We start from the raw sequence: 13066 nt of genomic DNA, 5'->3' as shown, positions 1-13066 counted from the left end.
CCATCTACCGGCTGGTCCGAGACGAGGTTTGGTCGAGTCTGGGCCGGTGGGAAATAGTATTAATCCGTCGCTGGACGCAGAAACAAAAAGCCGGGCCTCCGCGTTGGCGCGATCATCCCAATATCAAGCGAAAAGTATCATCCGCATGCGCTCGAGGAACATCAGAACCCTGACGTCTCTGATGTTCGACTGCGCGAACATGTTTCCTCCGAACAGCTCACAGCGCCGAGGGCATTCGGCGCTAACCCCTTGGAAATTCCCTCCCCTCCGCCTTTAGCCTGTAAAACCTTGCCTGCAGTCCTCGCGTCTTCCGTCCTTCAACTTCCTCCCTCCACCACCATCCGGAGCATCGCTCCACCATCCACCCTTCCCCCTCCCACGCGCATGCCGCCTTTTCCGACACGATGAATTCCCGCGAGCATTCCGATATGCCTCCGACCACTTCTTACCCGTCTCCCAACGCGGCGCAGATGGGTCAAGGTGCCATGCAGTACTACACGAACCGCCAGTTGACCGCCGACGAACTTCTCTCCGCTGAACTCTCGCGCGAAACCTCCACCCACGGTCTGCCCGATGCTTCCAACAATGGCGTTCACCATGGTCAATCGATGGTTTTGGGCGCGTCAAACCCCGGTGGCGGTGACATGGGTCGTCCTCAGTCTCCCGACCAGCATCAACAACAACACATGTTGCAGTTCACCCCGAGCCAACAAGTCGGCGTCGATCCGAATCATGACCTGAGCTATGGTGATCAAAGCGCAAGAAGGAAAAGGTCTAAGATTTCACGCGCTTGCGATGAGTGCCGACGCAAGAAGGTAGGTCTTTCCTTGTCGGACGCGACGCGCTTGGGGAGGCTGACGTGGTGGTGATACAGGTCCGCTGCGACGCGAGCTCTGAGTCGGGTGTCGAAACATGTTCGAACTGTCGTCGACTGGGTGTCGTCTGTCAGTTCAGCCGCGTCCCTATGAAGCGAGGTCCCAGCAAAGGGTAAGGACAACAAGACGCGACCGACTCTGGCCCTCCACAAGGATTGTACGAGCTGACGGGTGGGCTACTCTAGGTACATCAAAGAACTTGCAGAACGTCTGCATACCCTCGAAAGTCAAATGCAGCCTGCCATGGTGCACCCCGACATGCCATACCAGGCTATGAACGAGGTGTCCTCTCCACGCGCTTACCAGGAGTTCTCGCCACCTATGGACGGTGGATCAATGGGCCGTAAGAGAACATATTCGGTGTTTGAGGGACTTCCTAGTTCCTCCTTTACACAACCACAATTCGGTGCTCGTCCACAAAATGCGTTTGGTTCGTATTGTCAACCCCATTTTTACGTTCCTGGCTGATCAGTCAAAGACACAGGAGACACTACGACTGATCCGGCCATTGTGAGCAGCTCGGCACCAAAACCTGGGAACCTCTTCTGGTCGACGGGCAATGATAACGAGCCACCCGCTGGGATTGCCATGTCCGACGTCCCCAAGCAAGAAATGGAGGAAGACATGACGCCGTTGAATGTGGATGAGGGCGCCCTGAACGCGTATGTTATCCCTACCATCCTATGGTCATGCGCTGCTTTTTCTGACACAATCGCAGTTATTACTCCAAGATTCACCCATGGTTCCCCATTCTGCCGCACTCTAGCGAGCGCCTCCACGCGCTCCTCCACTTGTGCAGTCGCGAAGTACAAGAGATCTTCTTATACAGCCTTTACACTGTCACGCGCACAAACATCGAGCGTCTGATTGGCAACTTCGAGCGAGTGACCTCGTTCGATAACGCCCAGGACCTTCTCTTGTATTACACCCGACAACCAGCTATTATTCGCCCGACTGGAGTGAACCTCATCTGGCTTCAGACGATACTGCTGATGATTCTAGACTGCGACTCGAGGGGCCCGGACAATTTTGTTCTCAAGGATGGCGTCCCTAAGCATTCCTTGATCCAGTCAGCGAGCAAGCTTGGGTCCGACTTGGCCAAGAACCTCGGTCAGTTGAAGTCTAAAAGGTCGTCAGATGCGGACGTTGATTCGGACGCGAACCTCGTGCGGCGTAGTTGGGTTTCGCTCGCCATCATGTCTCGCTGGTATGCTATCAGTGTCGCTGATCCAAGTGCGCTCGGAATGTATGAGATAGGAGGTCGTGAGGATGAACGAGTCCTTGGCTCCATCGCAACCCGAATTGGCTGTACGTTCTGCAATTTCCTATCTCCAAAGCTGATCTCCTTGCTAACTTGGTTTTTTACAGCATACTCTACATTCCTTGTGGAGATGGTCACTCTGGCCTCTCTTGAGCACAATGTATGTCAGACTAATAGTGGTCTGGGTGGCATGGTTGCCGCAAACATGATCTCCTCTCTCGAACGGTTAGGAGAGATCGAGGATTTTCGCCGACCCAACGAGATTCCGGAGGAGGCTGCACCTCAGGCTTTCCTCGAAGGCCTCCAGAATCAACTCTACTGGACCCTGCGCCTACTGATTAAACGACACATCTTTGTGTATAGCCCTTATGAGATCATCTATAGTGCGCAGGAGGTCATCAATGAGATGCACAAAGGAATCTCTCAGTCTCGACCTGTCACGCCCTTCGACCTTCACAGTCTCGCATTGGCCTCTATGACACTTCTCGAGGCTACCGTCCTCCCGGAACACGCCAACGAATGCTGGGATTCCCTGAAGAAGGCCGAGGAGATCCTCGACTATCGCGCAAAGCGAAGCACAGAAGGAGGAGAGTTTGGCGACATATTCGCCACTCCCGGATGGGATGCTAAGATCCGCCTGTTCTTAGACTGGAGGCGCACGAAATCGCAGGAAAGTCAACTGCAGGATCCCAGCCTCGGGAAGAACGGTTCTGGCCCTCCGCCAGTCATGGGTCCTAACGAACAGCGTTCTCTTCAGCATCTTGCTGATCTGGCTGTTGGTGCTGAAGGAACTGTTTCCGGGGGCGCGGGTTCTCCGCCTCCAGCTATCTCTTCGACGGACAACAACATGCCCACGACCTCGCCAAATCTCGGTGCAGTCTCGCAGCCGCAAGGGCGGGTGGTCGTTGATTTCACCCTTCTCACCAAGGAAGGTTATTTGAACGTGTTTTCGGGTCTGATCTATCGTCGATCTCGTGGGAATTAATCATCACATCTACTTGATGAGTAGTTGTGCCTGGGCGAAAATAATGAAAAATTGCTGAGCGGGAGCAAATCAATATACCTTATGAGAGGCGTTTGTTTACAAGCCTCGTTGTCTATTTTGTTTTCTTATTTTTATGTCTTTCGATTCCCTTCTTACACACTGGCTGAGAAATAGCGGGTGTGCCAACTATTGTGTACTAGTATGGTTGCCGTCAGCGATGGAAAAAAGCTAGCGGAAATCTCATTTTCTCTCAATAAGGTATCCCTAAGCACAGTATCTGTAGTAATGCACATTGCCGTATCACTCAAGCCTTCTCACTCTCCTTCACCCGGAGGAAATATTAGTTATATAACAGGTCACGTCTTTCGGCATCATGAACTGGACGCATATCACACATCAGACAAACGAAATCCCATATGCTCCCCACAGAGGGAACTCATCAGAATAGCTTCAGATCACATTCCCAGTGCAATTCGTCTCCATACACCCTCAACATCTTGACAAAGCTGGAGAAATCCATCGTCTTCGATATGGGCGCAAATCCAGTTCTCAAGTTGGATCGTACGCTCTCTAGTCGGAGCGGACAAATACGATGAAAGATCCGACAAAATTAACGGGGCTGTCTGGTGCACTTTGCGTAAAGCCGAGTCGCGAGTGTGGATACCGTTTGTATCATTCTCCGTGTTTGCCATCGAGGGTCCTTTGAGGCACAGAGGCGGTGTTGTCAGTGACGAAGTGTAAGGGTTGGAGTTGGCAATGGCAGACTGTCCGTTCGAGTCTGTCTCCGGTAATGAATAGGTGGGATACTTGAGTGTGACTATCTTTGAGTCTTTTGCCGGTGGTCTCGGTCGGTATGGCTGGGTGACATCGTGGGTCGTGCGTGGTGTGGTCGTGTTGGGTCTGTTGTTGTATATGTCTAGAGAGTAGATTCAGTGAGCGATACGTATATTTTTCGGGGGTTCGAATGGATAACCATACCTGGCACCGTTCTATATTCTCTTGCAGCATGGCCGAAGGTGGATAGACACCCTATGTCTGTGCATGACCTCTTCGCTGGCGGGTTGGAAAAGGGCAGCTCCCGTTTGGGGGGTAGGATATTGTCCAAGGTCTGCGGGTCCTGATAGGCTATCGATGTGAATGGCCTCTTCTCGAGATCATTTGGCCCAAGGCTATTTGGTCCGTTCGTCACCAAGCTGGCGGGATCGTGGTATGGAAGGCTTCCGGCGTGTGGTTGGCTGCTGGTCGATGTGCTGTAATCTGTATGAGCGGTGCGAGTAGTACCCGAGGATGAGGGAGGGAGTGAGTCTAAGCGACATCAGTCAGAGTGACATCTTCAATTGTTGCGACGGAATAAACAAGCCTACTTGCTGTCACGCTAGATGTGTCTGTTGGAGTAGGAATCGGTTGCGGTGGGAAGACGGCGTGAAACGCAGGCTGTCCATGTCCAGTCACCCCTGGAGCACTCGTGATATTTTCGCTGAAAGAATGTATAGAAGGAATCGAGCCTGGATGCCACTGGGAAGACGCGGGCTTCCGACTTGGTGGTTTCGAGCTTGTGTTCGCCTCTGTAAACGGACAATTGATGTCGCTCAGGATCGACAGAGCTTTGTAGTAGTCGGCATCCTGGGAAAACTTGATCTGAAATCGACGGACCTGAGAGCCATCAGAGACTATTGAGCACTTCAGCTCCCGGTTACGAAGAACGAACCCATCCAGATGCATCGGGGTATTTCACAGCGAGACAGGGTAGCTTCACGACGACAGCGAACACCGGTCTGGGTTGACTCGGTTGATCCGGCTGCGATTGGATCACTGCTTCTCGAGTGAAATATGCCAAATCGACTTCTTCCTAATACAAATGCAAATAACGATCAGCTGTGTCTCTGGTGGGCTGTTGCGAGGATACAGGCATACCAAGACATGATTGTTGTGGGCGATCTTTAACAGTAGACGTGTGGCTGTAGAAGAAGAGGTGGAAACCTTTTCGAATATACCGATCATAGTCCCTTCTCCAGGGATATGGCTCCAGTTGAATGGGCCTTTGTGTTTGAGTGAAGTGGTGGTATGTGAGAACTTGGCCAGAGGTAGATGGCCCAGCTGCGTACAGAAAGGACGCTGGGACATGGTGTAATCTGAATTGGAATGTCTTATATTTATGTATAGGACGTGGGCCGGTGAGGAGAAGGGAATTCGGATGAAGAGGTCCAAATGATGCTGCAGCACCGGTACGATGAAATGGGTGTGGTGCTTGGGAGGGTGCCTCTGCCTGGAACTATATATACCAGGAGGATGAGATGTTGTAATACACGAAATAGTCACGACAGCCACTCATATGCAAGTATAAATAGGCACAACTGATTGAATGCACCCAATCAATCTACCACTGTACAATAGACACGCATATATACTTCCAATCCATAACCACTCTGCATGAGGATATACATCAACTGATGCCTTGCTTTTCAGGCATAAATAATGACTCAGCGCCGGAAGAACAGATAACCCGGACACGCGCCTGAGGCCATCGGCAGCCGCAGTTTTGCCTGGGATGTCAAGACGGATCGATCGACCAGCTTGTTCCAAGAGCCCCAAAGGGCCCAACCAAGGCATTGACGCTCAGCTACGAACTCTCTATATCGCCAGCGACTCCCTTTGCTCGCGCAGATTTATCGCAACAAGTCCTTCTGCACAGTACGACGCGGAAGTCCGGTTTTCGCGCTGTCGCATCATCCTTCACCAACTTCCGATAGCTTTGGATCGCGCTGATACATTTGCCTTTGCCGAAACGAGACCCCATCGAGCTTTGCGACCGTCCGTTAAATTCCTTCAACGGCCAATCTATTCGCGTCGCTCATATCAGCCTACCGGCCAAAGAAAATTTCCTGCTCCATAAAAGGGAAATAGTCGAACGACGGACCTGTGCGCGTCTGACTATCGCGCCCTCCCTTGGAACACTGCCCTCTCCGTCCAGTTTCAGCACTTTTCAAGTCTGCGACATATCCGGTTGATATTGAGAAAAGCCCGTGTCGGCTCTTTTTTCTGTCATCCAAAGGAGGTGTGATCGGTGACATCAAAGCTCCAGTGTCAACAGACCGCTGTACAGCCTGGCTGCTTCTAAAATGAGCACCACCACCCCTCGTTCGTCCCTCAGAGGCAAGTATCAAAGTTGACTTTGTCTTCCCTTTTGATATGCCGAATATGCTAACGAGCAGCAGAGGGCTTGCGAAGTGCCCCCAAAGTAAACCAACCCTTCATCCCTGATACCGCACCCGTTCGACGGTCGCACCATGCGAATCAATCACCACAACCCGCAGCCATGGTTCACTCTCATTCCAACTCTTCCGCCAATGCGAACAGCCCTCATCCTCACTTCGATAACTGGGATGGGCGGGAACAGAAGGTCCCGATGTCCACGCGGGAGGTAGCCACGCCGGGAAATAGACCGGGCTTATTTGCCAGTCTGCACGACAGAGGGAAGACAGCCAAACAGCCCGACTTCTACGATCCGTATTTCCCACTCAGATATCTGGAGGTCCCAAAGTGTACGTCGGAGCGCCGTGCGAATCCTAGATCAACAACAACTGATGTTTTCGCAGCTGATCACATCTACAAACGAGCTCATTATGGCCTACAATCTGGAATACCCGATGAAGTCGATTTTGCACTTTATCACCTCGTTCAAATATCCAACCAACGGGGAGATAAATTCAAGTTCGAGGGCTTTCCCTTACTGGCAGAGACTCTGATGGAAAAGGCCATTGATGTCTCCATCTTGTGCACGGGCGTTAAGTGGGAGTTGCAGTATGATTTCAGACAGCCCACTGACCGTGTGAATGTGCTCAACTCCCTCCACGGAACAAGAGATCTCTTGGAGAAAATTAGGAAGATCCCTGTCACTCTCCCCCAGGATACCCTTGAGACCTACGAATTCAATCACCGCCTCCGGAACGTGAAAGAAGCGACGCTAGTCCTCAGAAATATGGTCTTGTTGAAAGAGAACGCGTTCTACGTGTCGCGTTATGCTAAGGGACTTCTGAGGGATTTCTTGGTCATTCTCATCAACCTTCCCAACCAAGCTTACCTCAACGAGATTCGAAACGATGCGCTGGACATCGCTGAGGAAGTGACGAAGTTCATGCGAACAGACGCGGAAGACCCGCTATGGATTTCGCTGCTCAACCTTCTCGAGTCTCCTGACCGCGCGCACGTCATTCGCGCGCTTTGGGCCCTGACCCATTTCTCAACGGAACTAGATGAGCCAGATGCAAACCGAGCCATGGAACGCATCTCGAAACATACTCTACAGCAGTTGTACTTCCACACGTTACTTGACTTGGACAAGGATATCCTGAGTGGCGCGCTCGATTTCTGGTATCAATATACGCTCTCGAGTGAGAATATCGAGAACATGATGGATATATTTAGTCTGCCATCCGTTTTCGTGCCGCGAATGGTTGCATTGTTACTCCATGATGGACGGCCAACCAAGAAGGAGACCATCTTACAAGACGAAAAAGTCGCGCCGCCTCCTTCTGAAATCCCTCATGTGCCTGCAGAGCTCCTCAAGGACCTGATGGAACTGTCAGAGCCCGAACGCAGCTCTCGCTGGCTTCGTTGCTGCTTTGTCGAGGATGCGGAGTGTGAGATCACGCAAATTGCACTGTGGCAGGCGTATCAGAGCCGGTTCGCCGATCCTCGAGTTCCTGGTGGAGGTGTCCTTCCTGCAGCAGAGTTCATCAAGAACGTCAGCACCACGTTCACCAACGCCCAGGCACAGGTCATCAATGGCCCAGGTGCATCGACCAGATTCATCATCAAGGGCATTAGACCACTAGAAACGGCTTACACCTTCCAAGGGTTCCCGTACCTGTACTGCAAATGGGCCGACAATGCGAATCAATCCAAGTCTTGCCAGCGCGCGTTCACCACGCCGACCGATCTTCGCAACCACGTTTTCTCGGACCATATGAACCTGTCTCCTACCGAGAAGCCTGGCCATTACAATTTGGACAAGGCAGAGTCGCCGATCCACACCTGTCTCTGGGATAACTGTACCAAATTCCGTTCGTCTGGCCCCAGTGCCAACACTGCGATGGTCGCCGGCCATGTTTCGTCGCATCTCCCTGAAGAGCGCCCCGCCGATGCAGAGCCTCCGGTCTCGAAGCGTGCCGTCCTCCAAGAGCGCATCGTGCGCAAATGGTTTTACATGGACACTCCGGTCAATGAGAGAGGGGAGCCCGTCGGAGTAGCTTATAAGGCTGCGTTGGTGCTTCGTAACCTTGCAAAGAACCTCCCGAATGGAGTTGCGCCCCAGTACAACGGGCTTTCGTGGAAGAAGGCTGTGTTCTTGAGCCACCGCCCAAAGATTGTGGAGATCTGGGATCGCAACCGATCACTGCGCAAGGAACTTACCGAGCTAATCATGACTATAGAAAGAGAAGACTACTACTGAAAAGGCTGCTGGAGCCATTTCTCATCATTTTCCATTGTCTTTGCCATGATTATTGATCTTTCTTCTACATATGTACGAATACCCTGGGTTTTCTCTTATTACTTTATCACTTTTAACTGCTGTGATGTCTCTACCATTCAATTTCTCATGTAACCGTTGATGCAGTCACGTCGGGAGTGGTGCAGATTTGGCGTCATTATTATCTACAGATCACAACAAAGAAGGACTGTTAAAACAATGGGGGGCTTGACTCGTGATTGACCACATGGCGTCTGGATTGTGAGGTAGATTTGGTAATGCGGTTTTTCTTTTGCCTTCTACAATGATATTGGATTTGATTGCAGTACATGTACTATACGTAACTACTAGGGATACCATTGCCAGAAGTAAGATCTGACATTGCACTGCCTTTTGATCGAAAGCACATAGGAGGCTACCTACCTAGGCGCCATGTTATCAAAATAACAAAGAGTAGTCGATGTTCTCAGACAGCCCGCCGATGAAATTATCATAGTTCAGCCAGGACATCTCATCCTCAACGCCTGCATTCCCGAAATCCACCGCGTCCCACACACATGGCCAGGCACCAAACACAGCAGCCTGCGGCATGATCGCACCCGAAGACGCAGGAACATAGACGCCGGTACTCTGGTCCGCAACGGGATCCAGCGCCAACGACGTCCGAATGTCCGACTGCGAACAAGAAGGCAACTGAGCCGAATTGACGGCCGCAAAGCCCACGCCAGCATACCCGCCATTAGCGGGTTTACCACGAAGCGCCGTCCTCTTTGTCCTTGCCTGGGTCATCATCTTCTCCAGGGGCTTCCAGAAGGCCCCCTTGCGCGAGTCGGCGACGAGCTCGCCCAGACTCTCGTAGGCCCGCTCGACAGGGTCCCAGAACTTGTCCATGAGCGCGGGGTCGTCGCACTCGCAGAGCTCGGCGAGGGCGACGGCGAGCGGGTGCCACGGCACGAATGCGTATTCGACCCACTGCCACGGGGCGGCGCGGGGGTCGCTGCGCAGGCTCTCGGACTTTAGCAGCACGTCGACTGCGACCTGCAGCAGCCGGTCGCCGCGCACGGGCGGCGGCACAAACCCCGGGATCCGCTGTAGCGGCCGCAGGGTGATCAGCTGCAGGGAGGAATTGGTGCATTCTGCGACGGCGCGCGTGAACCAGTGGAAGGGGATGCGGTCTGGGTCGGCGTGCAGCAGCAGCAGTGATGCCGTCTGCTGGAAGCCGATGACGAGATGCTGGCGCATGGTGATGGAGTTGGCAGTGTTTTCCATAAAGTGGGAGAAGGTGAGGAGCCGCGAGACGGACTGCGCTTTGAAGACGATCATCGTGAAGGTCATGTCGGTGAAGCCGGCGGATTCTTGCGCTGGGGCGGTCTCCATGTCGAAGCTGATCTCGCTGTCGTTGATGTTGAGCGGCGGATGCGACGTGAGCCAGGTGGACTGCATCATGGGCTCTGAGGCGCGGTCCAGGGAGGCTTCGACATCGAGGAACCCGATGCCCGCCCAGAGTCTCCGGCGCATTTCGCGCTCGAAGGGTCGCACTGGGAAAGGTGGTTCTGGCCGATGGAGGAACTGGGCTTGTGCGATGCGGACGGCCATGCTCAGCATCGTCCAGACGCGGCGGCTTTGATCCTGCGTCCGGGAGGCGAGCTGGTTTGAGAGGTTAATTGTATGTCGACGGAGTGTCTGGAGGGGTTCGCGAAGCTCACAAGGAACAGAACGAATGCTTGTAAGATGGTGAGGTCGTTAGATGCCATGAAGTCTAGCCGGGCTAGAGCTGATTCTGTCCCTGTTTGGTACCGGTCAATAAGTACGGGTTTGCTTGTATGAAATTTCTGACTGCATTCTGCATCACTCAGGCTGCAGCTGGCAGCATAATACACGGCGTATGCTAATGCCGTAGGTGCCGGGTGCCCTGGCACATAGTCCAGATAGGGCTCGCCAGCGAGCAAGAGGCGGCTTAATGAGGGCTTATGGAGGATCTTAAAGTACGGATCGACTTTCTCGAAGAATACCCGACATAATTCCTTCTCGAGCTCTCCGGTTTCAAGACCCTCTGTCTGATGAATTGGTGAGTTGTGTTCGGCCAGAGGACTATCTGGTAATGACAGAAGCCGTTTATAGACGGTAGACGCAGCTGAGCCATGAGTATTTGATACCTAATATCCTGGTTATCGAGATATCTACAAACGACTTCGTCTAAACGCTCGAGATCTTACCCGCTTGGGGACATCTCGCCCATAAGAACTGCCTAGAGATGGGCCTGAATTGTGGGTGTCTACGGTTGCCGCAACTCTGCTGTGTGATGACGATTGTGTCTCTGTGTTACTGGCATCTCCGTCTGTCATCTGGCGTACGAGCTCCTCGAGCCGGGACACTCGTTCTCGCAACACCGACTCATCGCCGGGCGGATTGTTAGATGGCCTTTTGGAACGGCCGCGAGGGAGACGCGCGCGCTCCACGGGGACGCACGTAGCACCCAGCCGTTGGCAGTTAGTGCACGGATTGAGCTTGTCGCATTTGACCTTACGTTGGCGGCACAGTTCGCAGGTCAATCGGACACAGGGCTTGGAGACCGGTCCAGCCTCCGCCCGTTTTGGACGATCATCTGCCATCGCCGGCAAAATGCCGTTTATTGCCCCAATTCCTGGCAGAACCAAGATTGGTGATTATTGCGCGGATATAGCAATAATTGGGTTGCCTCGGTCGATAGTGGCGCCTTGCATGGATGCTCTGACAGGAGCCCTTTTGGCTAAAGTTTGGGATGATATGCGGGGGATCAACTCAGAATCGTATGGATCGCATTTTTTGGACCGACTCAGAGATCAAAACTGGGATGTCACCGGCTGGTGTTGGACGGAGAGGATCGGATGGTTGACTCCCAATTAATCACGGAGGTCATGTTAACTAAGTTAGGGATGCTGCTGACTCATCGGCCTCTTGCTCGCACGCTGGGTACTTGTACTTTTGGAGTTTTTGGGATCTTTTGGTATGACGGAGTATCGAGAGCATCGATGACAATAGTAATAATAGGCTAAGTGGGAGAAAACAAGGACTTCTCTGACAGTTGGCCGTTTGTGGCTGTTTCATTCAAAGCACGACCGCTGTGGCTGCCCGAGAAACAAGGCCACCACTCCTGGCCGAAACCGAAACTCCCCATCCAAACATCCAAACATCCAAACAATCTTCTTCTTCTCTTCTCCTTCTCCATCTTTACTGTACTTTCTCAATGATCAGCCTCTCTGTGCAACCACACCTCTGTCCTGCAGAATCCTGTCGATCCTGGCAGCCATCCTCTGCAATCTTTGTTCCTCTTCCCTTCTCCCTCGCATTGGGGAGTTTAATCGGTCGTCAGGGGGAATTCAATCAGCCCGCGCGCTTCCGCACGCCATCATCTCCCGCGTCATTGACTTTAGGTCCACCACATAGTGCTGTTCGTTTTGTCCACAAAGGGAACCCTGCCACCTTAGTAGGGACCCAGACACATACAGATCGGCGGCACTAATCTGTTTGCTCCAATTCTCCGAGTGGGGAAGTACGTACCCTGTTCTGAACCACTACCGACGCTAACATTAGGCGAGTCTCGCCCTCGGTGACCAGACGCCCCCCAATTGACTGGCACCTGCACCCTGATCTTGTTTTACCCGGTGTCCAAGAGACGATCAGCATCAACTTATCCAAGTCGTGCTGTCTTCATGAACCAGGGTTCGCGGCTGTCAGTGATGCAACTTGGTACCTAATTCCAGGGGTCTCCTCCCCCTCACATGTCACAGCCGTCTCGGAAATGTCAGAATTGACCAAAGTTGAGAGCTTTCTGTCCAACTCGGTCTTCCCGCGATCGATCTCCACAACTACTATTGCTGTAAAACTTCGTGGATTGGTTCCCTCGGATGACGGAGGAAATTACCTCTGGGTCTTCCCCGAACTCGATAAAGCGCTCGATCCATGGTTTGCCACGGCGGGCTTTACGCTAATGTATCGAACAAACCCATTGACGAATGAACAAGGCGGCATCCTCGCCTTTGACACCGTTGGACCCACAGCGGCTAGGTTACTTACCCAAATGGACTTCGCGAAGACCGCCACGGGCTCTGTTAGATCGTTTGGGCTCGTATGATCAGGTGGTGGGCTTCTAAGCGGAGCTCCCTCCGGCTGGTCCTTGCCCCTCCGTTGACTTTGACCGTCTGCTTCTGCTGGGATCGGACGCATGTCGATGTGGGTGCCCCTCTGATCGATGCCAATAGATGGGGCTCTCGGACCAAGGGGGCAGTATCCCCGGAAGATTCATGATATCTTCAACCGCAGAGTAAGGTTTTGTCAGGCAATTATTCTCGAGCTTCATATGCTCTCACCGAGACGGAAACTTAGGATCCACCCCTCGCCTTGGAAAATCGATAGTCGCAGTTCAATGATACGAGTTTGTCTTCTGAAGTTCGAACGGAGTAGTCCCCGGACCCGGGAATACGGCGTTCATTTGC

The 13066-nt window shown here is 52.8% G+C and overlaps 5 protein-coding genes across 5 annotated transcripts; 3 read left to right on the top strand and 2 right to left on the bottom strand.

Annotated features, from left to right (window-relative positions):
- Positions 1-404: 404 nt before the first annotated feature.
- On the top strand, positions 405-3121 carry ATEG_05884 (putative C6 finger domain protein; the record flags this gene model as incomplete). Its single annotated transcript, XM_001215062.1, has 6 exons — positions 405-815; positions 875-987; positions 1061-1305; positions 1360-1537; positions 1594-2183; positions 2244-3121. The coding sequence occupies 6 exons, from the start codon at positions 405-407 to the stop codon at positions 3119-3121; spliced, it is 2415 nt and encodes an 804-aa protein (XP_001215062.1).
- Positions 3122-4814: 1693 nt separating this feature from the next.
- ATEG_05883 (uncharacterized protein) lies at positions 4815-5245 on the bottom strand (the record flags this gene model as incomplete). Its single annotated transcript, XM_001215061.1, has 2 exons — positions 4815-4970; positions 5036-5245. The coding sequence occupies 2 exons, from the start codon at positions 5243-5245 to the stop codon at positions 4815-4817; spliced, it is 366 nt and encodes a 121-aa protein (XP_001215061.1).
- A 995-nt stretch (positions 5246-6240) lies between these two features.
- Positions 6241-8573, top strand: ATEG_05882 (putative chromatin remodeling complex subunit (Rsc9); the record flags this gene model as incomplete). Its single annotated transcript, XM_001215060.1, has 2 exons — positions 6241-6259; positions 6337-8573. 2 exons carry the CDS (start codon positions 6241-6243, stop codon positions 8571-8573), a joined length of 2256 nt encoding a protein of 751 aa, XP_001215060.1.
- A 508-nt stretch (positions 8574-9081) lies between these two features.
- ATEG_05881 (Zn(II)2Cys6 transcription factor) lies at positions 9082-11203 on the bottom strand (the record flags this gene model as incomplete). The annotated part of the gene is made up of 4 exons (XM_001215059.1): positions 9082-9101; positions 9149-10238; positions 10298-10648; positions 10808-11203. The coding sequence occupies 4 exons, from the start codon at positions 11201-11203 to the stop codon at positions 9082-9084; spliced, it is 1857 nt and encodes a 618-aa protein (XP_001215059.1).
- Positions 11204-12372: 1169 nt separating this feature from the next.
- Positions 12373-12898, top strand: ATEG_05880 (uncharacterized protein; the record flags this gene model as incomplete). Its single annotated transcript, XM_001215058.1, has 2 exons — positions 12373-12699; positions 12833-12898. The coding sequence occupies 2 exons, from the start codon at positions 12373-12375 to the stop codon at positions 12896-12898; spliced, it is 393 nt and encodes a 130-aa protein (XP_001215058.1).
- Positions 12899-13066: the final 168 nt, after the last annotated feature.

Source organism: Aspergillus terreus, genomic scaffold (genome assembly GCF_000149615.1).
Source record: "Aspergillus terreus NIH2624 scaffold_8 genomic scaffold, whole genome shotgun sequence".
NCBI lineage: Eukaryota > Fungi > Ascomycota > Eurotiomycetes > Eurotiales > Aspergillaceae > Aspergillus > Aspergillus terreus.
This window is presented reverse-complemented; position numbering and strand designations above follow the sequence as displayed.